General features: G+C 40.2%; 1 protein-coding gene across 1 annotated transcript; it reads left to right on the top strand.

The window, feature by feature from the left end:
• On the top strand, positions 1–21,742 carry TMEM182 (transmembrane protein 182). Its single transcript, XM_049834278.1, has 5 exons — positions 1–141; positions 521–620; positions 1,980–2,078; positions 10,771–10,908; positions 20,648–21,742. Exons 1-5 carry the CDS (start codon positions 1–3, stop codon positions 20,869–20,871), a joined length of 702 nt encoding a protein of 233 aa, XP_049690235.1. The 3' UTR covers positions 20,872–21,742.
• The last annotated feature ends 5,870 nt before the right edge of the window (positions 21,743–27,612 follow it).

The raw sequence follows: 27,612 nt of genomic DNA, 5'->3' as shown, positions 1-27,612 counted from the left end.
ATGAAACTTAGTGTGGGGATATTTTTTGGAGGCTTCTTTGCAGCTCTGGGGGCTTTGCTTTTTTTGGTGGCATTTGGAACTGATTATTGGCTTCTTGCTACAGAAATAGGAACGTGTTCAAAAGCACCTGAAGATGCTGGGGTTAGTATGATAATGAGAATTATATATGTAGGTTTCCTGGATGTGTTTATTTTGTAAGAATTTACTTCTGTATGAACTTTCAAATATGCTCATTTTGACATTCTGGAGGCTTACAAGCCTGCTTCAAAACTTTTTGTAACCAATTGTAATCAACTCTAAAATGAATTTGTCTTTTATGATACTACTTTTGCAATATGACACTCTTTCAAAGGAAGTATAACTGTTTAGATATGCTATAGCTAACCTATGTTCAGACAGGCTGTGTTTCATTGTGATGGTGGTGGTTTTTACCTCGACACCTAATTTCAGTTGAACTTGATTCTTTCAGCCACTTAAAAATTGTATGATAATGGCTGCTTTCCCCCTCTCCCCCCCATAGGGAGAGAAGGCCACTTTCCATCATGAAGGTTTCTTCTGGAGGTGCTGGTTTAGTGGAAATGTAAGAGAGAGTAATGCCAGCATGTGGAACTTCTGGTACAGTAAGTAATTTTTTCCTTTTACATTATCTACAGTAGTTTATTCCTAAAATTGTTGGGGTTTCTTTCCGTCTTATTAATCACCAGATTTCATATGGCTTCTATGGTGATCAGGTTCTTCAGCTACCCTAAAATAAATTCTTGACAAACGTTTTTGTAATCTGTAGTAAAGGAAACCCCAGGACAAAATCATACTTATTTAACTATCAACTTATGCTGCAAGTGTTATGGCTGTCCTGTTAACCATTCTTATCAGGACAGTTTCTTGCAATTTACTGTTAAACAGATTGTTTATTTCTGTAACGTAGGGAAAAAGAGCTTAGTGGTTAGGATGGTCCGTGAATTTTTGCTTGGAGGGTTTCTCCAACTAGTTCTACGAGTGGGTTGAGGAGGGCATGGGCAATTCCACTGTGAAAATGGTGTGGGACACATCATCTCCAGAAGAATCCCTCTACTAAATTCACAGATGACCCTTTGCTTTCTTTCACTACATGCCAGGGTTCTGGAAGATCAGATAGTATTTTGCAACCAAAATCTCCCATGAAGAAGAGGTCAAGCAAAACTTCTTTTCCTGTCTTTGACCCTACCTCTGAGGTACAAAGCTCCCTCTCCTTATTGCAAGATTTCCACAATCCTTGTGAGAAGCAGGTGCCATCACACAAATTTCACTTCAATAACCTGTATTTTGCTAAATATATTGCTTGGTCTTAGGTGGCAAATGTAATATTCGCTGTAGTTAATTTGCCTTTGTTATTTATCTGGAGAATTCTGTGGTCAGGAATCTGAAATTTAAATGTGGTTTAAGCTATAGTCAGCCTTTATCTTTTGCAAGGAAGAAGGTGATTTTTTTATAAGCATTTAATACAAAGAGTGAAAAACCCTTCTTTGGGGATATTGATTCCATAGACTACACTCATATTTGTTGAGACTGTAAACTTCCTGAAGATGCTTGATATTTTCCATTGTTCTTTCGCTAGAGAAAAAGTAATTTCCTGGGTTTTTTTCTTTTTTGTTTTTGGTGGGACATGCAATAATGAGACGGACATAATTAACCCTCACAAGAGAAAGGTACATATGCATATAAAAGCATACGTATGCATTGCATATAAATTGCAGTGTGCCTTCAGCAAGGCTGCTTTACTGTTCCCATAGTACAAATCTGTGTTGCCCTTTAAGGAATATCCTTGGCTGGATAACAAGGCTGGTATCTCTTACCAAACCAAATCCACTGTAAGCTATTGCCTGGGAGAGAACCTGGAATCTTGACCTATGAAACTCAGTTTGCCCATTTGAAGAACAGGCTTAAAATATTTTATTGTTAAGGCAGTAAAATATTAATCTTTAGCTTTCTTTCACTTTTAGCTAACCAGTCACCTTCTAAGAATTGTACACATGCTTACCTGTCACCATTTCCTATTCTCCGAGATGAACACAACTCAACCTCCTATGACTCTGCAATCAGTAAGTCTTCTTTTGGCTGCAAATGAATACAATGCCTGTAGTTTCAAGAAAACAATTTGGATGCTTCAGTGTAAAACAGTCTTATCACTCCACACAGTTTAATTAACAGAATTTTGGTGTTTCATACTTCTCATAATTTTACAACATGCATATTTAAGCCACTATTTAGCAAAGCACTTAAATGAATGCTTAGCTTTAAGCATGATGGCAGAATGGAAGTAATTTCTAAAAAAAGAGACATTTCCTTTTTAGTCTTTTTTTCTCTGACATAAGAAGTATCTTCCTTGGGCTGAATGCATAAACAAGTACAGCTTCTCATGTATTCCAATAAAACTGGTTTTTTGTTAAATAAATAACCACATGTGGAAATATATTGCATTTTCAGTTTATGAGGAAGGAGGAGAGGAGCCTTGATACTGTCTAAGTTTATTCAACTAAGTCAGATGTACTGCACCGACTGTTGGATGTGCTAGCTTCTGTCCACTGACACTGTAGGGAGCTGAGGCACTGAAATTGCTCTGAACAGTGTGTGCTGTACATGAATAATGTAGCCTAAGACTGTAGCAATGGGCAGTTTTGTTTTGTGAACTGAGCTCTTTTTAAATATATATATACACACTCTATAATAGTTCAAAATACTTACTATGTTAAACTGAGATATTAACACCAAGAAACTCTAGTGCTGTAACACAGATACATATGTGAAGATATACAGTAATTGAAAACCTTATGTTTGAATAATGCCTGAAAAGCTCTGTTTTTACAACTCCTAAAAACTACTTAAAAATAGTGGTCACATTTCATCAGATCAAGGGCTTTATGCAAACATATTTGAAGTAAATAGTTTCTGATACCTATTTCATAAAATAACATATGATGTGTGGATGCTGCATGTCTCTGAGCTTATTGACGCTGTGGCTTAAGTGATCCATTCCTGTCCTGAAGATGTAATTATGCCTTTGCAAATTTTGAAGTGTCTTCAGAATCCAATTTTTATGCTGCAGACATGAAAAAGAAAATAATTTGGACTGATAATGGTTCTGTGAATCGTTGGAAATTATGAACTGTTTGTCCAGCAAAAAGTCAGACCTCACCATTCAGAGATCTAATCTGTAACTTCACAGCACATCTAGAACAGTTTATCTTTCCATTTGAAAGTGACGGAGTCATCAGCTCCTAATAATCTAGACAGAGTTTGTATTCCACCATTCACTCATACATTCACAAAGATCCTCAAATTATATTGCATGATTACACAGAAGTGGACAAACAAAGAATAAGGAAAGGAGAAGGAATATCATCAAAAGTTTAATTAATTTTAGTTAATGTTTGCCAAAAGAACCACTGCTCAAATATAATTTTCCTATCTATATTTCATATTAGGAGATTAAAAATAGACAGAACTGTAGTATAGATGCTAGCCCAGGTAGAGTATATTCAGAGCCATTCATGCTATATAAATAGATAGTTGGATTGCTTTTGAGCTCATTAAAACTGCAGAGGGTTTTTTTTTTATGCCTCCAGTTCATTTTCAGCATCCAAGCTGCATTGTTTACTAGAGCAGGTATGCTTGTTCAAGAATCTTTCACAACTTTTTTTGAAGAAGGTTATGTCATCGTCTCTTGCGTTAGTTCAAAGCTTGTTTCTCCTTTAGTCTAGTTTGACAGTTCTGCCCGTGATATTTGGCAAACAAGTTTTTAAAACCTTGCTGCAACTGCAGTTGCTAAATTAAGAAATGCTAGAAGGTTAACCTCTTCTTGATTCACAGTGGAGGAAATGCTCTCTGTAAAAGCCAGTGGCAAAACCCCATGGTTGGATTTCATGAAGAACAAGATTTCATCACCTATATGTATATCCAGCTGGCTGCATCTAATACCTTGCATCAGCTAAACATAGAAAAAAAGGGCACTACCAAAAGATTGAGGTTATTGTCCCAGTTTTTGGTTCTGCTACTGTTTCTTGATACAATATTCCCATTTTCATGGCTTATAGCTTTCTCAACATGCTCACTTTTGGGGATAAAAAAGAGAAATCTCCCACACAGGTTTATCACGAGTCCCTCAAGTTCTATTTTAATTAGGAGTGGATAAGAAGAAATATTCTGTCATCTGAAAATTACTTTTTTTGCTCTTTTGTAGAAAAATAAACAACTGAATAAAAAGCTTTAAACTTCATTAGAAAAATAGAACATGTATGTACAACACATTTTTCTAAAAATCTCTGACTTTCTGTTAACAGAAGTGTTAGTTTCTGAGCAAGCAAAAGCACGTGACTTCTTTTACAGTGTGTTTGGTTTAAGAGACTTTGGGACCTTATCAGAGGACTTTGGATTTAACTACAGCCCCTAATGGAAACACAAGTGTGGTTTGTTGGTTGAGTGTGATGTTAGTGTCCGGTGAGAAGGGCTCAGGCAAAGATAAGTTTCCTGAGGAACATAAAATCTCAGATGATTTTTGAATGCAGTGTCTGGACCAAGTTCTTTGTTCACGTTAACTCCTTTGGCTTTAGTATCAGTAGGAATTTAGCTCAGAGCTTTTCTGGGCCAGAATTCCAAAGTGCTCAATCTATCCCGTATTAGCTTATTTTCATGTTTTTGTATGTGGGTTTTACAATGTTTGTGTGATAGTTCCCTGAAGATTCAGAACACTGAGGGAGGACCTTGAGGTTTAGTGTTGTAGTAAATCTTACAAAGCTTTAGACCAAAGGCTTGGTTCATCCTGCTGTACAAACCTAGACTATGAGCTCTTGGTGCCAAGAATTATAGCCTTAGATGGAAATGTAAAGACAGAAGAGCCTATAGTGATGGTATATTGGAGATCTGAATGCATGTTTTAATGTCGCAGATTTCTTTTCATCGTTACTGTCAGATGGATGATCAGCTTTGAAGAGTTAGATAGCACTGCTTTGAAATTGCAGCTTGCTGCATCTTTTAATCACAGTTATAAAGGTTTCGTTCATTCACTGGTTTTGTTAAATATCTTGGCGGAGTGGGGAGGACTTCACCTACCTGCAGGGTATCAGGTGTGGTCCACAGCTGTGCTGACCACCATTTATGGTTAATGCACTTAAAGAAATTTGTAGGCCATGTCATTTATCTTAACCTGAGACAGGCATCGAAATGAGCTCAGGGGAAGCCTGACTAGTGGCTTTCTGTGACGGTACAGTGGTTTATAGTGACAGCTATTAGAGTGTGCAACTCTTAAGTAGACTTAGACAGCACCTCATTGTGTTGCCAGCAGACTCATTTAGATGATGATTCACAAACATATGAGCAACAAACTGCAACCTAGGAATAAAAAAAATGAAATTAGCCTGTAGAATAACAGTGCCAGAGTACTGACCTCTACATTCTAAAATAAACATACATTTGTAAATCATAATCAGATTGGTTATCCTGTCAGGCTATTTTGAAAACATAATAGTATAGTACTTAAATAATAATTCATTGCTAGCTAGATTAATGCGTGGTATCCTGTCATTAGATTACTTAACACTGACGTTCAAGGACTATTCACACTTTTATAAAACTCTTTTACTACAGGACAATACTAGGCCTCTTTTTGAAAAATGTACAAAGTCCTTACTCATACAAGTAGTCCCGTTAGCTATAGTGAGATTATTCCTAAGAAAAAGAAGTGCAAAATCTAGCACTTAGTCAAGTCATTAATTTTATTTTTGTGAGGGTTTTTTTTCAACTTCATGTGGAAATAAACAATAGTTCCTTAACTGTTGTAAATTGCCCCAGCCCCTTCTGAAGCTAAATTGGAAGCCATTTAATAGGGCTGCCCTGACACATTAGTTTAATACTCTGATTTGTAGCTGCTAATACTTTTTTTCCTGACCATTAGTATCTTATTTTGTCCAGTACTGGGCACATTGCCAGCAATTGAAGTAGTGCCTACTATAATGTAGAATACGCAATGTTTATAGGACTGAAGCGAAATTCTGGTTCAGCAACTGTTAAATCTAAAATGGTGCGATCAAATTTATTGGCAGGTTTGTTACTGGGTTGAAATTAACCTAAAGTAATCTAGAAAATATCAGCAGTGAAATCTGAAAATAAAAATTGTATAGTGAAATGTTAGCCGTAGCCTATTTCTAGGGCAAAAAAAATGCTGTTATGTAATACAGTCACATAATTGCTCTTGAGAGATTGTAATACAGTACATTTACTAAGGGAGAACTCCAAGCCACCAAGCAGTGATAAAGCAAGAAGTATTTAAAAAACCAATGTATTCATACTGTGAATATTGTATTTGTTTTACTGTTAAGGTCATTAAAAAAGAAAAGATTATTACTACTAGGGGATAGTAAAGGGTACTGAGTGAAACTGAGAAAGTCTTGCAAGGTTTACCATGTTGCCAGGTGTGTCTCCTGCACTGCTGATGAGATCTGTGATCTCATTTACAGTTGTTTATCTGCAGAAAAGATACTCCTGATTTAGAGCAGTTCAGGCACTTCACCTTTCACTATGTCTTACATTGCAGGTGGCAATACTCTTGTCAAAAACATTTTGATATATGTTACATTAAATAGAGAGGTAAAAAAGACATATTCTAAAATACAAGCCGCAGTCAAATCACAGGGAAGGTTCACTTTAGGATACGAGCTTGTGGGTGAAAATTCAAGGCAACTTTTCCAAGTAATTTTGCCTATCCTTAGTAATGTTTATGCAGCACTGTACTCACATGCATCAAAATATTTTTCAGCTTTGTGGTGCTTAATAATTCGTATTGATATTAAATTTACTATTAAGTGGCTGGGTTGGTTTTTTTTTTTTTTTTTTGATAGGCTATAGAAAATGTATGGGCCAATGGCTGAGATCTTAAAACACCTGAAGTCAGCAAGGCCAATAAAATACGTGGTATGGTTTCATGAGGTTGATGTTAACATCTCCGATAGTAGGTGGGTGTCACATTGTGTCATTAGCTAACCTGTTCCTGAATAACCTGTTATGGAGCTTCAGAGGTGTGCATGGCTACACAACAGCTGTGTAACTTTGACAAATATATTATTGCTTCTCTTCCATATCGTGCACCAGGAACATCTTAAAATATGAATCTGTGGCTTCAGTTTATAATCAATGCTGGGATCTACTATACTAGAAAAGGGGGCGCTTAATAATTTTCAGCCATTTCTCCAAAATTTTGTCCCTTACTCAAAACCAGATACTACTTCTAGTTTTCAAATGATGCAGAAGTCTCTGGAGGGACCTAAATTAGGATCTTTAGGGAGAAAAGCAAGTAGCAAGGGAAAACTACAGGTCATGCAGTTTTGGAGGAATATACTGCAGCTATAATGTTCCCCTAGTACAGAGGCCGAACGGTGCAGGCCTCAAAGACAAGCATACCGTGTGCACTCATGTTTTCCTCGTAAGTACTATTTTATTTTTAGGCCTGCCTGTCACTGCCAAGGCAAATGTTGTACCCGACAAAGGGGCAGCTTACCAAGTTACAGAACCTTCTGTTTAGCACTCTCGCAACACAGAGCAGTGGTATCTAAGATTAACACTGCAGATAGGTTTACCTTCGACTATGCAGTAGTGCTTGTACTGTATTTCTTCTGTTGTAGGAAATACTTGGAACGATGCATGTATTTGAGGTAGCTAACTCAAACATATCTGTGAAGTACCTTGATGAGGCAAGGATACTCCTTGTCACCTCGATCAAAACATGGGCTATCTTATCAACTGCCTCACTGAGACTTGAAATGGTGCAAACTTCTGTTAACACTTTGTATAGGTACACTGAACCATTATTTCTTGAAACAGGCTGCTTGGATTAGAGTGTTAGCCCTTTTCATGGATATAAAGAAGCATAATTCAAAGCAGCATCTTCTGTTGCATTTTATCTGTCATGGTTCACCTCAATCTCAGAGCAGCAAAGTCTTTGACTTGAAGAGTAAGTTCATTCTTAGGAAGGTTTAATTTCAGCGAGCTCTTTTGTGCTCATCTAGAGATGCCAGCTAAGCTAAGTGACAGCAGTAGGGCTGCATTGTAATTTTGAATGATTAGCCCTGTAGGAGCTGATCTTGCCCATCTAGACAGAGAAGATGGGAAATGTGGTCTGAGCAAAAATGGTCTAAGAAGTAAGAAGTAAGTGAAGCCTTCTTTGCAGAAAAATGGTTGCTTTTTAACTCCCTTACTGAAGAAAAAGTCTATGTGCTCTTAGGCTGTTTCCTCATATCTGTGCCGCGAATGACCCAAATGACTTACTGTCTTGCAAATTAGAGGGAGTAGTCTTTTGCTTGGAAAGTTGCAGATTGGGGAACATGGCAGACTTTTTCCCTGTCAACTATACTCTATTTTCTAATTGATGTTTAATGATTGAGTTAGCTGAATAAACAAGTATTAGGATCATCAGAATTTATCCCTGATTCTCTGGGGTAAATAATTATTTCTAGAGAAATATAATGGAAGCTTATTTCAGGTGATAGCTAGGTCAAACCACTATTTCACACATAATGCATAAAACAGTTATGCTGTTGGTGCAGAGAAACAGCTTTTCTCTTGTATAGTTACAGAGAGGTTTAAACAAATTTTCATCAGGTACATTTGTATTCCTTTTGTGTTCTGTTTCCAGGAATATTTGAACAAATCAAGCTTTTCTGGTAAAATTTCACTAAAAGCAGACTTCAAAGCTTTCTGTATGAAGAGCAGATAATGAAATTGGATACTGATATTGTAATGCTGGAGAATCTTGTGTCCTCATCCATTCAGAAAATAGAAACAGTGCTGTATGTCTTAGGTGACTGACCATAATGATATCAAAGAAAGCTTTTTCAAGGTCCATTTTGGCCAATGTGTCCTATTATGTAGCATGACTTTGAAGTACCTTGGGCCACCCATGTAAAAGAGTTGGGTGGTTATAGACTGATTTAGCGGTATTAGGTTTTAAATGAGGAAGTAATGTCCCATGGACTTGGGGACTGCGATGAAGCTTAGCAAAGTAGCCCCATGAGTAAAATAATATGAAATTGCTTCAGAGACCCACGACTGAAAGACTTGAGAGATTTACCTTTCTAGGTCTCCATTCACTGTCCATTTGCATTAAGTGAATCATTTAACTATGTGTTTAACTTTAAACAGGTGCCTAAATCCTGTTAGAGGTGGAGTACTTAAAGCAGAACACACACTTAACTGCTTTGCTGAGCCACAGCCTTATTTCTTACCTACAATTTCCATATTTTTTTGTTTATGTGGAAAGAAGGCTTGTATTGGATATGAACCAAAAGACAATTTTAACCCTTCTGCCAGCTGCTTTCAGACACATTCATCCTTCCTATGCCCGAATCTGCTGATCAGTGTGGCGGAAAATTATGTCTCTGAATGTTTGCCTGGATTAAAAAGGATGTTATTTAAAAAGTGTGGCTAATGTGATGTGGTAAACGTGATCTAGCTAATACATTTACAAGGCTTAACTTTAACATGAGTTAAGCTGCTGAAGTTAAAAACCATAGATTTTTGGAACATATTAGTGGGAAGCACGAACTGATAATGTATAATGCACTGTCAGATTTCAGATGAGAGCAAACCTGAATTATTCCAGAATAGCTGCCTGTAACAAGCTGTGTGAATTTGAAACTTTCAGGATATGAACCAGTATAATAGTTGCTTGGTTGTGTTTTGCCATAACAGTAAGTAGGTGCTGTCAAATGATAAGTGGCAGTTTCTTTTGTGACTCGCTTTTCCTGACTTGCCAGCTGGCTTATATGCTTTCCCTCAGTTGGGTGGAAATGTTTTTCACTGACTGAATTGTCAGTGCTTCAAGATTTTCAGATCTGACGATGGAGATCTTTACAACTCATAATTTTACTAATGGGTTGTGTTAATGTACCAATTTTTAAATTCATGGGAGAAATTTATGTCACTCTTGTAGCATTTGTAAAATGATGACTTTGTTAAATGGATGTGCAATTAACCAGCTAAAAAATAATTGTTAGAAAGACTCTTTTGGCCAGAGTATGTCACAAAACTCTCGGCTCATTTATCACCAGCTGCATCCATTAATTCAGCACTGCTTGGCACTGTCTAACAGGGGCTTCTGAAACATCACATTTTAAATTTAATAAAATACAAAGAGCTTTAGAGCAGGAATAGGCTGGTTTAAAATACTTAACTGTTTCAGAAAACCAGTTCACATGTTTTGAGTTTCTCCCCCACCCTGCTTTAAATTTCCATCTATTGAATATGACTATATGTAAGGAGAATTATCCAGTTTTAAATTGTAGAGGACTCACAGATTGCTATTGGTGATATGGTCTGAGCACTAAGAATGTCAAGACGTTGCAGCTCTCTGCTTCTCCCAGACAATTTTCGTAAAACAATTGTATCCTGTCAGTCCAATCATTTATCCCAAAGAATCATTGCTACAGCTTTGGTGTACCATTTTCTAAAGAGCATAAATTTGGTCAAGTTGCTATCTTACAAGTCACTGCTAAATATTAAGCAGACAGATTTTATTCCTGGTAACTTACAACCTATTTTCCATGATTATCAGACAAGGACTGGTGTTCAAACCTAATTTGGTCCACATGATATATAACATATATGTACAATAGAATGCATGTTTTATTTGTTAATAAGGCAAGTGAAAAGAGAAGGGGAAAAGAAAAATCGTTGTTAGCCAAATATGTCACTTGTTCAAGTTCTAAAAAGTGTTGTATTCTTTTGTTCCTTCTTCCCTTTCTCCAGTTTATCGAGGTTTCTGGACAGTTCTTATGCTCCTGGGAGTGCTCTCTATTGTGATGGCTAGTTTCTTCATCATCTGTGCAGCTCCTTTTGCCAGCCACGTTCTGTACAAAGCAGGAGGAGGCTTTTTCATCATTGCCGGTGGGTATACTGTTTGCTCAGTCAATTAAAGAGTAGAAAGGATGAGGTATTTCTTCCATTTTCCTTGACCAAAATTATATTAATCACAGTTAAAAGAAAGAAAAAGCATATGCTTCTATCTTTTGGCTTGTGGATTGCCTGCCTCGGAGACAATTCTTTCCACGGGTATTTAGTCACAAAGCTATTCTAAAAGCTACTTTTGGGTTAAGATTAAAAAAAAAACAGACAGGAAAAATCATGGAATTAGACTGCAATTTCAATCTACTTTTTTAGCAGGAAAAAGAATGCAGATTTAGGGATACTGTCTTATAGAATTCTCAAGGGCTTTAGCTAAGGAGAGAGGTTTTTTTTATCAATGACACAAAAGGTGATTATGGTGGGCTCTAAAGAAGTTGAAGACAGAGCACATTCACGTGACCAATATAGGAGAAATGTTTTGGAAGTGATTGGACTACACAAAATAGTTGTCACATATGAGTAAGTGGGAGCTCTAAACCTCTGTGAATAAAAGATAACAAATAACTGAATTCCCTCCTTCCTCATAACCCACATGTACTATGGAGGATGCACCCTCCCAGAATTCAGCTGATATAGGCAGCTCTCTGGGGCGCTGTTCAGTTAATCTTGAAAAGTCTGGGAAGATGTCACACTGGTGTGTAAGATACAGTTGTGTAGGATGTAAATGATAGTATGTGCTCAATCACTGTTCCTCTTTGTATAAAGCCTGGTGAGAGGCAGCCCTGGGAGAGCAGTGTTGTGTTACAGGGTAGAGCCACTCGTGTCAGGACCAAAAGGCCTGGGCTCTCTTTCTGCTTCTGTTACTGACCTGCTGACCTTGCTTACCCACTTCACCTCACAGCTCTTCATATGCAGCTAGTGATCGTTATTCCCTTTTAAAGGACCCTCAGTGAAGTGTGGGAAGTATTTTATAATATTTTTGCTGAAAAAAACTCCTGCATACTTGCATTTGATCCCTTGAGAATTGTTCCTCCACGCTTTTAAAAGACATACAAAAAATATTAATAGCCTGATGGAAATCCTAAGGCATTTCAATGCTTTTTGTCACTAATTTGCAAGGTAAGAGCCCATGTGGGTCCTGCTCTTTTTATGCATTTGTAATCTGTAAAAAACCTCAGCTGTCACTAGAAAGTAGCACAGGCTGTTAAAGAGGAAAAGGGCACTTGAAAGACCCAGGAACCGATGGGCAGAGGTGCGAAGCAACGTGTGTGTTCTCCACTCTGGGTCACTTTATCTGCCCTCATTTAGGCAGGCGAAAGTAAGATCCCCAAGTCTGCACTAGTCTCCCTTGGCTTCCCTAGGAGGAAAGAGGCAATAACATTCACTGACAGTAAAAACAGGAGGTATGTAAGAAGCTCCCCCAGCTAGGGATTTGTTTCATCCTGAAAGAGGGGGCCTAATTGGATCAGATGAATGTGCTGTGGAGGAACCCTACACCTCTCTTTCCTTTACTGAGGGAATCTAAAGAGACTATTTTTTTAGGTGTGTGAAGTTAAGTGAGCTTTATTATCCCAGTGTGTGACCTTGGGCCAGTCTCTTTGCCCCTCTCACCCTTTGTCCCTATAGAGCAGATGTTCAAGGGAAATCCTGACTTTTTATTCTCTATATATGCAGTATCTTTCAACTTCAGGACTGTTCTCAATCAGGGCTTCAGAGAAGAGCAGCTCTGTTATTTTTACTATTACCATTGTGGTCGTTGAAAAGCAAAGATGTTTAGCAAAATCCTGCTATGATTTGCCAAAAGGTAGCGGTGACAGCAGAATATAGGACCCTGGAGCCACTCAGCTTGCACAAGAAATTTTGGCTTGGATAGGGGGACAGCATTCCTGAACAAGCTCTTCTGCATCTACTCCCAATCCCACCAATAGGGTAGGGCTGCGTGGGGAAGGTACTTACTGTAAATATCATTATCCTATCTAACGTTTCAGATCACCCACAAAAACATTAAAAAAAAGTTTGTTGTTCTTGGTTCTTTTCACAAGTACTCCTGTAGCCAAGGTGAGGGTTTAATTATATCATCAGTTAAAATCATGCTGGTGGGAATGACCATACTGACATAAGACCACCTTATAAATACCCTGCATTGACAGTTACAGCTATGTCCTGTGGGAGGTCTTGGGCAACAACCCAGTTTCCTGGGTGAATGGCCTATTGTGTTAAATGGAGAGTAAGAAGGATTCTTAGACCCAAAGGTATGACAGCGTGCAATTACCCTCTCTCCCAGTAGGAATCCCTCACAATAGTTAATAGCTTAAATCTGGGATAACTTGGGGGCAGAGCAAGATAAGGCAGAATTTGGCGCAGAAGACGAGTGTTTTAGCCTGCTTCTAGAAGGCAGGGTGGTGTGCTCTACTGTGTTCTGTGCTGCCCTGACCACTTCTTCTATCCCATCTCCTGCAGGACTAGAGACCCTGTTTGTTTACTGCCTCCCAAAGAAAAACAGGGCACAGAAGGAGAGAGCAATGAGAAGTGGTGTATATTTACCACTCATACCAACACATGATCAGGATGCAGCCAGGGTGTGCATCTATTTAAACACAGACCAATGGGGAAATGATGTAATGCAACTTAGATAAGTGAAGTTAGAGTTCTTGTAAGACATAAGCCAGCATATTGATTTGAAGAAAAAAGGAATTATATACATTGTTTTGAAAGGGCCTGGATGCTGTTTTACCACAAAGTTCAAGTAGCTGTTGTACTAGAGACAATAGTAGGCTTCTGAGAAATAAGTTAGAAAAGGTGGGTTTTCTGTGGAAGCTTGGAAGAAGACAGGAAGATCAGTCATTCTTCTACTTACATATCTTTAAAGAAAAATGTTAGATGAAGCAATTTTAATACCTGTTATTGGACTGAAGTATCTGTATCCTTTTTCAACCTTAACTGACAAATTAGGTAGCAGATAAAAGCTCTGCCTCAACTGAAGAGAAGAACAGCTTGTACCATGGTCTGCTGTGCCATCTTAGGGTTCAGAAAGCAGCTGAAGTGTCATTGGGAATGGGATTCATGCCAGCTGTTCAGCCATCTGAAAGCTAAGTGTTTTCTATGAACCAACTGCTTAAACTTCTATCATCAGTAGTAAGAAACACACTCTCAGAGGGACACTTTACCTTATCTGTGACTTGCCTTTTGGAGGGACCTATGGAAGGAGGCTAAACAGAGATCCCAAGTGACACAATATTTAGGTTGGAAAGGACCTCTTGTGGCAATCAAGTCTGACCTCCCATTCAAAGCAGGGCTAGCCTCAAATTTAGATCAGGCAGCTCAGAGCCTTATCCAGTCAAGTTTTTAAAATCTACAATAATTGATGTTCCACAGCATCTTTGGGCACTTGTCCCAGTGTGACCAACTCAAATGTGAAATTTTTTTTTTTTCTCCTTATATCCACCTGAACTTGTCCTTGCTGCAGCTTGTGACCATTGTGTCTATCTTTTCAGTGTGCAGGTCTCTGAAGAGTCTAACCCCATCTTCTCCATAACTCCATTTAGACAGATGAAGACTCTTTTCTTCTCTAGACTAAAACTCTCCAGCTCACTCAGCCTCTCCTTGTCCTCCATCCCCCTAACCATCTTGGTGGTCATCATCTCAGTTTATCAGTATCTTCCTTTCACCAGGGGGCCTCAAACTGGACACGGTTTTCCAGATATGATGTCACAGGTGCTGAGTAAAGGGAAATAATAGTATTCTTAAATCTGATGACTATGTTCTTGCTAATGCAGCTCTGTATGAGGTTAACTTTCATTTCTGCCAGACCTGCTTGAATTCTTGCATACTGAGAGGGACCATTCTTGTGCTTTAAGGAAGTTGCCTGTGAGGAACAACCAGTTCTTCTGGCTCCTTGCCCTTCAAGGCATCCTTTGTCCTTCAGGACAACCTCCCTTGGGATCCTGCCTACCAGTTCACTGAACAAGCTGAAGTCAGTTCTTCTGAAGTTCTGGGTCTATTAAAGACAGCTGCTGCTGCTCCTACTCACCTTCCATATTCCTCCTAGCATACTAAACTTTGCCATTTCATGCCATTATAACCACAGCTAACACCATCTATCATATTTCTGACCAGTTTTTTCTTATTTGCGAGTAGCAGGTCCAGCAAAGCACTTCCATTGGCTGGTCTGTTCCACAACTATTTCAAAAAGTTATCCTTGATGCAGTCCAGCTACGTACTTCCTGGACTGCTTGCTCTCTCTCTGATGTTGCCCTTCTAGAAGATAATGGGGTCGCCGAGTCCCTTGTGAGAGCCAGAAATCGGAACTGTTTTTCCAGTCCACTTCCTTTTCTTGACTGGGTGGCCTGTAGCAGATGCCCACCATAACCACGCCCTTTTTGTCCACCTTGTTGATCTTAACCCATAAGCTCCTGTTACTTAGAAGATACCTGTCCATTCAAGATATTTCTTGGTGCAGACTGCAGCCATCCCACCCCATCTTAACTGCCTGTTCTTAAAGTCTGCACCCATCCAGCAAAGCATCCCAATCAAGCAAGCTGTCTTACCACATCTGCAGCAGCAGCATCCATCATCCAGTGACTGTACAAACCTGAATTCTTCCCATGTTATTCCAACACCAAGTTCATTTATGTACATGCATTTGAGATAGGCTTTCATTTGTCCTGCTTTCTCAGTGGAGGTGTACAAGCCTCCCGCATTGCTGTCCCATGCATATGCTCTCTATTCCCTGCCCTCTGCTTATCTGGAGGTTTTGATGTCCATCTCCCAATGGTCCTTGCTTACATCTCTTCTCACAAGGTTACCGAGCTTGTTGCTCTTTCCCTACCTTGTCTGATGGATCTCACCTCTCCCCAGCAGTCCTTGTATCTCAAAGAGGGTCCCATGGTTGTAAAGCCAAAGCCCTGCTTGCAGCACTAACTATAAGGCTAGGAGCCAATGAACAGCATATACCAGTTTTTGTGCAGTTTTTATCCTTTGGGCAACAGGTTTGAGACCATCATCACCCGGGCCCCATGCTCCTAACTCTCACACTCAGAACCTTGTAATTACCCACTCAAGGTCTCTGCCAGCATCACTGGTGCCCATGTGGATGAACTGCAAAGGGTCTCCAAAGGAACCTTAGAAACCTCTCCACAGTGTTACATATCTGGGGCCAAAATAGCAACAGACCTACCCACAGAGAAATTCTGATGTCTGATCTGTGGCAAAGCCACACACCTGCCTTGTCTTCATCCTGATCTTCAGTAAAGGCTGCCCACTTCTCTTGTTGAGAGGTGCAACTGGGCTACCACCAATGGAGAGGCACATGCAATTATTAGTATTGGTGGCAGCTTACTGACGAGCAGCTTTCCCTGTTAAACTCTGTAATCTCATTAACTACCTGAGGCTGCAGGTGAAACTACAGATGCTACACCTGTGGGGGAAAAGTGCATATCAGTTCAATGATGCCAGAGTCGGTGACTCGAGTGCTGTCTTTGCAGTCTCACCTCCATGTCTGCAATAACAAAGGATAGACCAAGAGCAGCTACAGTAGTGCAGACTGTAAGAAGCCTTATAGTTGCTTCAAAGGTCATAGGAAAAGAAGGGAAAGCTGCTTTAAAATAATCACTTAAAGTAGCCTTCAATAAACTCCATAATTACCTTGGGCCTGTTCCTGCCTGGTTGGTGGTGAAAACTGTCCTCTTGTACTGATGTCAAACAAGCAAGCCCCCAGGGTGTTACAGAATCACACCCTTGTGAAGAAGCAAGATTAGAAGTACCAGTACGACTTTTGCTTCCTGCCAAAAGAGTGAAAAAAGCTGGTATTTTAATTCTAGCTCCTAGATGAGGACAAAAATCTGTCTTCAGAGATATGTGCCAGCTCCCATAACTCTTAAGTGGGATCCTCTGCACGTACTTCAGAGTGGAATGTCAACCATACTTTTTAAATAGAGTCACAAGAGGCCAAGGTAGGTGGTAGAATCTGTAATAAGGACAAGGACAGAAAAATGTAGTTGAAAAAAAATATATATACACACACGTACAAGTTTTCCTCAAGTGAGGTACAGAGTTCTAAACTTCTAGGCACAAGTAAAAAGCTCACATCATTCTTTCCAGCACCTGTTGTCTTTGTGTCTGCATAGTAAAAGATTCATGCCATAAACAGCCATTCACCATTGACAAGTGAAAGGCATTTCTACGTGGGAAGAATAAGTACTAAAGGCCAGCAAACTGCTTCTTGAATTCATAGACATTTCTAAAGGTTCTGTATTCTTTCTCCACTGCAATATGCACAAGTATTTGTCTGAAAGAAATTCAAAAGAATAAATGCAAAAGACAGAGAAGAGTGACCTCAGAGAAGTCCATGTCTTATCACACTGCACAGAGCTGTGTATCAAACATGTGTGTTCTTAAAAAAAATGCAAAATGGAAAAAAAGAAAGAAAAAGAAGGAGGAGGGAACTATTTATTTGTCTTAATCTCTCTCAGACATATTTCATGTTCTAGGAATAATTTCCCCCATCATTCCTGATTCATGCAACTGCTGTTTTATTTTATATTCACTAAAAGGCAAGGGCAAATGGACACCCGCTCACTATGCAAAAGGTCTAAATGCTGAAACTGTAGAAATACATCATAGCACATATTGTTCCTAAAAATATTTGCTTCATGAAATTGTGGAGGTTTTTTTCAATCTCAGTAATTTTGCCTTGCAGCTTGGCTGTGAGAGTTCATGACATTCACAATAGGTAGTGCAAGACTGCAGGAACAGATTTCCCAGAATAAATATATATTCAGTAAACTCCTGTCTAAATGCTTAACTCTCATGAAATCATAACTCTGTGAAAATTAGACAAAAGGAGCACTAATGAATGAAATGCTGTTGGAGGCAACAGGGCATGGTCAGTTTTTACTTAGCCTGATTCTACTGTTCCAGACATTTCTTGAACACGCTAAGCAATATACCTACTAATTAGCCTCCATTAGCAGATAGTGAGAACCCTTTAGTGCCTTAATTAACTAAGAGGGTTTACATATTCTCCCTTTCTTTTTCTTTTCTTTTAAAGAAGGACATTTATCTCTGCTTGACATACATTTCTTCAGCAAATTTCCATACCCAACAATTTGCCACACACAGGTATTAACAGCCTGCTGTGAAATCACCCGATGGATTTTAGCATCCCTGAAGTTGCTTTACCACTGGCACCACTGGCTTCCTATTTTGCACCTACATGGTGTTGGCTCTAGTGGAACCACCTAGAAGGTGTTGCTTCAGACTGCCCGAAGAGCAAGGGGTGCCCATTTCGAGATTAAAGCACCTCTGACAGAGTCTTGTTTTAGTGGCAGATGCTTCTGACTAACTGGGCTTCTTAACTTTGTGTCTGCCCATGGTGCCGGAGGTGAGTCCAGATGCGCCAGGCCTGGTTATACTGACCTGCTGCTACTTTTTGTAATTATTACTGTTTTGAACTAAATTTTCCCCAATGTAGAGAATAAATAGAAGATTACAGATGTTTGAAAATGTACAGGCACAACCATCCGGAGAGGTAAATTCCAATGCTCATATGGATTTTGCCATATTATTAAATTATCTTTCCAAATCTTTGGGCTATAATTTTTTTTTGTTTGAAGTTTTGAAACCTTGAACAAACTCCATGTCTCTAATAACTCCATTTAGCTTTTTACTTTTTACATCAAAAGTTACTAGCTCTGTTTGGTTCTAATTTTCCTGTGTTGCCTATGTTATCTATGATCGTTAGATGTTGTTGTAGGAATCTTCTGCTCAGTTTGACTTATATTTGGAGAGTCTTGAATTTAATTTCTCATTCTTTAGGTCTGGCCCTAAGGTGATCCTTCTCTCTGTTTCACCAGTTTTATGTTTAATACAAGCACAGTACTAAATTCCATCAAAATTGAGTTTTACTTAGGTAAAATACTTTCAAAATTTAATTTATGCCTTTTAGAGTTGAGTGTTGTTTTTTTTCAAACTTTGTTAGGAATTTGAGCCCTAGCAAAAAATGTAATCCTGGAAGTATATTTCATAGACAGGAAATGTTTCTGCCGCCTTCTTTATTTAGTTTTTCTACTTTCTTTCAGCCTCATAAAAATTGCAAGATCCTTTGGGATTTTCAGTCACGTTTTGATTATGCCTCAGGTTAACTACTTCAGCTCATTTTTTTGGTGGGCTTCAAAAGGCAGTGTTCACAAGCATTGAGTTGTGAGCTCTCACCTGCCAGAGGTTCAGGATGTCCAGAATGTAAAGCTATTACATTCTGACCATAAAGCACCGAGAAGAATGTCACCAGATCGCCAATTTAAACTGCTGCAGCTAACCTGTCTGATTTTGCCTGAAACAAACGAGGGAGCAATGACAAGAGTTGCTCCCTGGTAAGTGGGTAGGAAGAGCAGGGAAAGGAGGTGGTGAGGCAGCATCTCGGAGTGGGGTGGGGAAAGGTAACCGTGAAAGGTTACCAGGACCGGCGGGTCTGGAAGCAAATGCTTCCAAAGTACATTTGTGGGTTTCGCCACAAGTGTCACATTTGTTCAAGGTTGCATTGCGAGTATTTAGGAGGATGGGGAAGAGACCACAAATATCTTTGACTTAGACTCTGCTGCTCTACAGCCTGCAGACTCAAGTTTGCCAATAAGTGTTCCCAGGAGTATGCACTGGCTTGTGGTTTTAATGAGGTACCTAAATATACTAGGATAAAAACATGATGGGGTGGTGTCACCCAAATGTTTTAATGTTGGAATAGATAGTCCTGCTGCTGTAACTGTGCTGTGACAGCTGGAGCTAAGGGAGCAAGTGGGTACAGGCTAGAGCACGCAAAAAATTCAGACTTGTGCCCTCAGCTCTCCAGCGAATCTTCTGCTGGAGCATCTGTGGTGCAGGCTTGCATTTCTCAAGTGTCCACATTCCTCTAAAGTGAAATGAAATATTAGGAATGCAACCGATACTTTGGAAAGCACTTTCTTCTTATATCTCCTTCTGGTGTATAGTAACAAAGAGATTAACAGAGTTTGTAAGGACATGTGCTCCTATTACTATCGTGTGTAAAGTCCAAAGGCCTTTCAGAGGAGTGGTTGGGAAAAGGCTGTGAATTATGTGGTCGATTAATTCCAGGAAACCATTGTATCCAATCTGAGGTTAATACTAATAGCCTGCTTCATAGCCAGTATTTCATTATTGTTGGGTTTTGTTCCTATACCTGGAACTTCTTTTCTAATGTGGAGGATTTTGAATTAAATACATCTGAATTTGTCTGCAAAATATTTGAGTAGAATACTCTGAAGGTAGTACGTTCCAAACAAAGCCCTCTTCGTAAGAAAAAAGAAGCAAATGTAGAGAGGTGAAGATGAGAGAATCATTTCCCACCCCTTTCCTCTTTTCCATATGTCATTCAAAAGACTGTGATATAAACCATGTCAGAGTTTGGGAAGCAAAAGTAGATTTTTTTTCCAGGTCCTCCCATCCCGACCTCCCTCCTTTCCCCTCCCTCGGCTCCTGAATTCAGAATAGTAAATACCTCCCTAAATTTTGTCCCTAAAAACACTGTTTTTCAGTCTGACTACTGAACCCAGATATATCCTTTGTCGTGGGAATATGCCTTTCAGTGCAGATCAGAAGCAAGGTGGAGATAGTGCTTCTTAGAGGAAGCCAAAGGCAAAAAATATCCAGTGGTGGCTGACTGTGCCTTGCGGATGGGGCCTCAAGCATTGATGGGTTTTCAGGTATTACAGTAAATGCACCCAGCATTTGTCTCACATTCTGTTGTTAAAACCTGGTGTTTCTTTTCCAGGTGTCTTGTTTTCGCTGGTAGTCGTGATGTATGTCATCTGGGTCCAGGCGATGGCTGATCTGGAAAACTACACAAACATGAAAAAAATGGATTGCCCAGACTTTGCTGTTTATGTACATTATGGCTGGTCTTTTATGCTGGCTCCTATAGGAGTATTTTTTGCTTTATTAGCCGGAATGCTGTTCTTGTTGGTAGGACGTGCCATTTATTTACACTCAGACTAGTTGTACACTGCTGAAGGGAATACAGGAATCCTAGTGAAACTTCCTGACAGCTGTAAAATGGAACACAATTTTATACATTATTACCATGATGGCAATCCTAAGTGTGCAGGCAGACTTCTGGAAGTTCTTCTGTTACTTGTTTAAGGGTAAAGGACACAAAACTCAATACAGGAAGAAACCACCTTTAGTCCCAACTAGCTGGTTTTAATTCTTTAGAAAGTACACATGTGGTTCTCCATATTGTACTATTAGCAGCATTTTTGCAGTTTTGCAGACAAAGGAAGGCAGAAATTTTCTGCAGCCAAAAGCCCAACATGAAGTGGGCCAAATCAACATTTTATACATTTGTCTTTTAACATTTACTTTGTGCTTCTGCTTGTGGAAAATGGTACAAGGTAGAGGAGAAAACAAACATTCAAACACAGTAATTCAATCTACCTCCTCTCCTGTTTCCCACTACTTGCCTTAGCTTTAATACAAGCAAACATGTCTGCACTTTATTAAAATAGAGTGCAGTTGTTCATGCAGCGTCCATGGGAAGAGGACAAGAGAGAAGACAATTGCCGTGAACAGCGACCTGGTGCTAGTCCGTACATGTAAAAGCTTAACTGCTTCCGTTACACTTATTCTCTTTTCTGTATGCATTTGAAAGCTGTATACTTCTGTATTCTGAAATCCATGTTTGTTGCATGATTCTATAAGCCAAAATACCGTAGGTAAATCACTAGCTGAAGTTATGCCAAAATTGTACTTAGAATTATAGCATTAATATTTTAATCAAGTTTTAACCCTTTTATTTTTGAATGGAATAATTGGCTCCCCCAACAAACATTTTCCTGGTTGTGTAAAATGACTTTTTTATTAAAAAGGGTTTATTATGAAGACAATATCTAGGACATGAAAATGTATGTTTTATGTAGCCTTCATTTTTGCAAATATTAAAAATCTGCATTATAGACCAAATCCAACTTGCCTGCTCGTCATCCCAGGGAAAGCAATGCACCTAGCTAAGACAGTGGGGGAGGTGGATTTGGTTCTGTATTGTAGGAGCGGCTGGTTCTCTGTCTATGGGGGGGGGGGGTGTGTTCGCACATATGTTTGGAAGATGGGGTGAGGATGGGATTGTATGCATGGTATGGAAAAGATGGGGTGGAGTTTTAACAATGGGGAAACTTTGTCTGGCCTTGGGCCCAAGTTGAAATTAAATCCGTCTGAGAGTGTGTTGGTTTTCACTTGGTAACACAGCGCGGAATAGTTTGGGACTGATGGGGAGAAGTAAAGACTGCATGTTGGTTTCTTCTTGTTCATAATGCTTAATTCCACAGCTGTTACAAATACTGAAAGCATCACTAAAAGGCAGGAAAAGAGTGCCTACCTAGAAGATGTGGTGGGCCAGATTGGATGTTGCTTCCATTTCAGGAGCTTTTGTGATTGGAAGCTTTCCAGCCTTCCCCGCTACTTATTTATTTTTCCATCATCAAGATTAGCTGTATACATTATAGAACAGGAAGACAACAAGGGCAAGGGGGTAGGGGAGCTGGGACTATGAGGTTTGGAATAATTACCAAATCACAAAAATATTTTTATTGGCGGCTAACATGGTGTTTTTAATTACTGTGTCAGAGAGTATGATGGGTGAATTTTAACCAAATATTCATAAGCATATATATGAACTCCATATAAATGATAGCCATCCGGAGAACATTAGGGTTATGCCATAATGCCCTTGGTTAGTCAGGAAATGCTGAAATTAACCTTGCCCCTTGTGCATGTGGTATTATATTCCTGCCCTTAATTACACAATCACATACTGTTTCTCAAATAATACAATCTGTTGGTATTTACCCCCTTTACAGTCTAGGATACTCACTGGTAATTGTGGAGGTAAATTCAATAATCAAGAGTTATTTGACTAGGTACCCCCCCAAACGCCTGTCTGCTTCTCTGCAGGGGAGAGTCCTTCTCCACAAGACCTTAGAGGGGGCAATACGCTTGAGCCTTTTTCTTGCAACTTTTAGAAGCTGGAGGAATTGAGAGGTGCCTCAGAGCTGGACTTCCTCCAGCAAACCTAACCATGTGTGCAGCAGCAACTAATAAACTCTGCAAGGAATGAGCCAAAGGCTCCCGTGGAGCCCTTAATTCAGCCCATGTGCATCTTCAGAACTCTCTCCATTATGCGGCTAAATTAGTTACACTCTCGTGTGCGAGGCGGCCTCTCTTGGAGGCAACCCTTTGGGTCAGACCGTGGACGTAATGGCCGCTGAAGATCCAAGGTGTTTCTAAGGGTTTCCTTAGAAACTTCAGGAGACCTTTCTGGCGTCGGTAGAAATTGCTTGAGCACTCATAAATTCTTCACTCAAACTCACACTTTTGGCAATAGTCTGTAGCTCTATCGATTTGCTTTAATTGGATACCACCTTCTTCTCCTAAAGGCAGAACTGAGAGCCAGGGTCCTTCTAAAACGGTGGGGACAGGTTGTTTGCTCCCTCCAAAACACGTACGTAGGTAAGCACATGATGTGTAACAAGTAGCTGCTGCAGACCGGGGGATGGTGGGGAGGGTAGTGGGGAGGCGTTTCTGTATGGATATTACCTAAAAGCACAGTCTAGCTCTTGTTCTTCTGATTTCGTTAAAGAACTATGTGCAGGGGAATGGGTTTATAAGAACTCGGGGAAGACAGGCCAGCTAAGGAGACTCGCTCCATGGCATTCTTCCAGATGCGCTTTTGTCTAGAAAATCCTTGGCGTCAACGCAGGGATTTTCATGATTAGAGCTGAGTAAAAGATTGTAAAGGGGATTAAATACTGTAATCAAAATATTCTGTGAAATTAGTCAAAGAACTGTGTTCCTCACAAATCTATAGAATTTTTGGATTGGTTTTTTTTTTTGTTTGTTTGTTTTTTGGTTTTTTTTTTGTTGCCTGGCTGTCTTAATAGCCTATGGTCATACTGGAAGAAAAGATTTATTTTTTTTTTTAAGTAAGTAACGTGTTTGGAAATGTCATGGTAAAAGGAACAGGTAGGAAAGAAGCATTTTCTGATTATTTTCAATCTGTCAATCATCCGCTTGTCCAAGTGCAAACACGGTGAGGACCACGAAGGGGATGGAGGTGAGGGAGGAGGGCGAGCGTCCCTCTGCGATGCCCTCTGCCAGCCCGCTGTGCAGCTGGTGGGGATTCCTGGGGGACGCGCTGACACAACGTGGCAAAGGCAGCTGCGGACAAAACCAGTCAGAAAAGGATTTGCCCCTGGTTTATCCTTGTTACTCATTGGGGTGGCTGCTGGAGGTTTTGCTGGAGCTGACCTTCATGAAATATATGGCTGTTTATTGACATTTACATTAGTGAGGGAAAGCAATGTTCTCCTTTGAGGAAAGGCAAAATAAAGCCTCCTTTATTTCTCTGCAGGGTGCCTAGCTGCTGCAACTGAGACTGTACTCTATAGTGTGCTAATAAACTGCTAGTAGGACGGTCATAAGTAGCGTCTGTATTGGTGTCCCCATTCTTGCAAAATCCTAACTGGCTGCAAAGTACCTTGTACTTATTATCTGTTAAGAACTTACACTGAACCTCTTAAATGAGCTATTTACCTTCTGATGCAGCAGCTGGGTTTTCCTCTGGCTCTCCTGTTCCTATCTGTCCTTTCGGCAGTGTGATTTCCAGGCAGTGAAGACTACATAAAGTATGTTCACGTGAAATTCTGCTGTGTTAACTTAGCGTGGGTTGATGCTGCTGAAGTTGGTGGAGACACTGAAATTGAAAACAGAAGTCGGTCATCTATAATCAAAAGTGACAGAAGAAAGAAGAATCGCAAGTATTTAGAGTACCACTTTTCCCTCCGTGTCCCTTACTCACATTACCAGTTTAAACTGGTCTGTCTTTCCAGTCCGCAATGTGGCTCATCTACCCAGGAGACACGCTGACAGTAGGGATCAGGAAAGCCATTGGACATGAAGGTAAGAAGGAACGGAGGGCTGGCAGCGTCTCCTATATCAGACACCTCCAAACTCTGCACCTGATTTTCCCCTACATCCCAAAAAGCCCAGAGGGGCCTCACGGGGTGCTGAAAGGCTCCACATTTTCCTCTGAGGATAAGGAGAGGGCCTGGAGCAGAAGTCACACGATGTTATTTGCCGTAGATTTGTTCCTTATCTGTTCCTGTACTGCCAAGGATGCATTTGGTAGAAACTAAGGGAAGCCTCTGCACAGCGAAGGTGTCTTTCACACTGGGAGGCAGCCACTCTGAACTGGGTTGCAGCAAGGGCATGGTCTTCACGGTGGTACTTCACACCATTCCCCCCCAAACCTTGTGCCCAGGTACCCAAGGGGATGTTCTCTGAAACGACCTGCACACGATTCAGGTTTTAAACCTGTTAAGAAAAAGACGTTAAATTAAAGCTTCTTCAAGACGGAATCACAATTAAAACAGAAAGAAACCCAGAAAGATAATGGAAAAAAGTCCCCCCCTCCTTTTCTATACCACATCAGATTGACTTATCCTCTGTTATGTGGCTTTACTTTGAAACAGATCATTCTCATTGCAACACGTTTAATGCTGCCAGCCACCACATGGTTATTTGGCAGCTATTTAAAGCTCAGATCATATTACTCTGTCGCAGTGCGAGGCACCCATGTTCCAACTGGTATACAACTGATCTAAAGAGAAATCAGCTTCAGGTTTTGTTCTCTGAAATTAAATGTGATGGCATGATCTCTATGATCCTTTTTTTCTTCTTCTTTTTTTTTCTTTTTTTTTTTTTTTTTTGTATGCATTATTACTTTTTGGAACAGCGTTTTGCTAGCACCACAGGGGAAATTCAGTTAGGTTGTCAGCCTGATATAGTGTATTATCAGACACGTTAGCTTTTCCTCCCTCTTACATTTGCTTAAGAGCTTATAAACCACAGAGAATAAAAAGTGCTAAATAGAATGAAATGACCTGTCAAGGGTAGATATAGTATTTGTGAATGACTTAAAAAAATTCCACCAGCTTCAAGCACTCCAGTCTCACTGACTGTCTGCACTATCTTGAAATTTGGCCTCTTTCTTCTTTCCCCCAAGTAAAGCGCTTTGATGGTCATTGATCTTTGATGATTGCTTCTTGAAAAGGACTAATTTTGTCTTCCCATATTCAGTCCAGGACGAGATTTTGTAGCAGGAGAGGATACCATTATGAGATTCGAAATAGATTTGAATCCTGCTCTTAATATAATGAGCCTAATCTTGAATTTTACAAAACATTGAACAAAGTCAAGACAAGTGACTCCCAAGAAGAATTAACCAATAAATACTTTACACTGCAGGGAATTTAATTATTTTATTAATGGAGAATAGGAGAATTTTCCATGGGAAATAAAGTGACTGATCTCATACCCAGGTCATCGTTAACCCTGATAGATGTATTAAGTTGAGGAGCTGGGGTGATCAGCTTGCATTTAACCTCTCTCAGGAAATATGGGCTAGTGCTTACCCAGAAGCTCCAGTGGGTATTGATTAGGAAACTGAAGTTTGATACGTACTCCTTCTTTCACTCCTTTTTTCCAAAGTCCTGCCTGTGTCGTTCGTCATCATCCCCCCCCCCTCCCGCCCCCAGCAATTATGTCAAAACCTTTTCAGGGTTTAAAGCTTTGCCCTGAACTTTAAATAGCAACTTGCTAGTCAAAGCAATACGAACAGCATATTCCTCTCTGTTCCAGGACTAGCGCTAAGGTTATAACGTAACTCGTTTCTTTGGCACGTACATCGCACAATCCGGTACGAGAGCACCCTTTCAGCCTTCCCCGAGGAGCAGGCTTTAGGGAGGGAAGTGTTAAGGCTGCCTCGGAGCACCGAATGCTTCGAGATGCTGATGCGCTGCTGCCACGCACGCAACAGTCCCGGACACGTCTGGTGCCGAGATGAGCCCGCGCAGCTACGTGAGCTGCTCCAGGACCCACACCGGGGTCCTGGCGTGGGAGGGTACGGCTTAAAATGCGGTCTCCGGAGATGCCTGTAGCGATGTAGTGTGGACGTAGCGACTAACTCCAAAAAGTTAGCGTGAGTACTGGACTCTGCCAGCTGACGGTGACTACGCTGTGGTGTGCGAGACAGAGTTGGTCAAAGAGAGTGGAAGAACGACAACCAGGACTATCCTCTCTGCCTTCCCCACAGAAACAAGGCCCAGTGTGCCAGTACTGTGGTCCCATCGCTGTAGCTCCAAATGCTTGTTTTGTTCTTGGAAGTTGCATAATGCACCATTAATTCGTGGGTTTCCCAAATGTCAGCTGTGTCTGAGGAAATGAGCCTGGTGGGATTCAGTGGTACGTGTAGGTTGCGGCTCTTCAGCCGCATCGGTGCAGTACTGTAGAGAAGCTGTGCAGAGCTTCCTATTGCCTTGGAAGATGTTTTTGATAGACTACTCGCTCTCTCTATCTACAGAGAATGCAATCCACAGGAGGCACTTGCTTCTAGTTGCTGTCAGAAAAAACCCCACCTCTAGCCTGATAAAAAAGACCCAAACTCCTATCAGCTTAGTTTTTCTAGCCCTAACGAAAACCTAGTAGTACCTTACTGTACGAACAGTCCCGTAGAAATCTGTCACAAGGCAGTGACGTACGTGCTCAAAGACAGGATGGTGACAGCTGGTGCTAGTACATGAGACCCTCTTATAACTCTAACCTGTGATTCACCCAGTAGGAAAATATTTGGATAGCCTTTCTGCAGGAAGAAGCGTTACTTCGTAATTCAGATGTATGGAAATAGTA

The sequence above is a fragment of the Accipiter gentilis genome, chromosome 31, assembly GCF_929443795.1.
Source record: "Accipiter gentilis chromosome 31, bAccGen1.1, whole genome shotgun sequence".
NCBI classification, from domain to species: Eukaryota; Metazoa; Chordata; class Aves; order Accipitriformes; family Accipitridae; genus Astur; species Astur gentilis.
The sequence above is the reverse complement of the archived record's forward strand: the minus strand, read 5'-3'. Positions and strand labels throughout refer to the sequence as shown.

Excerpts from the sequence above, each read along its gene's own strand:
- TMEM182 (XM_049834278.1), top strand. The coding sequence starts at position 1 with ATGAAACTTAGTGTGGGGATATTTTTTGGAGGCTTCTTTGCAGCTCTG. Across the intron at positions 142-520 it reads AAGCACCTGAAGATGCTGGG|GGAGAGAAGGCCACTTTCCA; the intron begins GTTAGTATGATA and ends TCCCCCCCATAG. Across the intron at positions 10,909-20,647 it reads AGGCTTTTTCATCATTGCCG|GTGTCTTGTTTTCGCTGGTA; the intron begins GTGGGTATACTG and ends TTTCTTTTCCAG.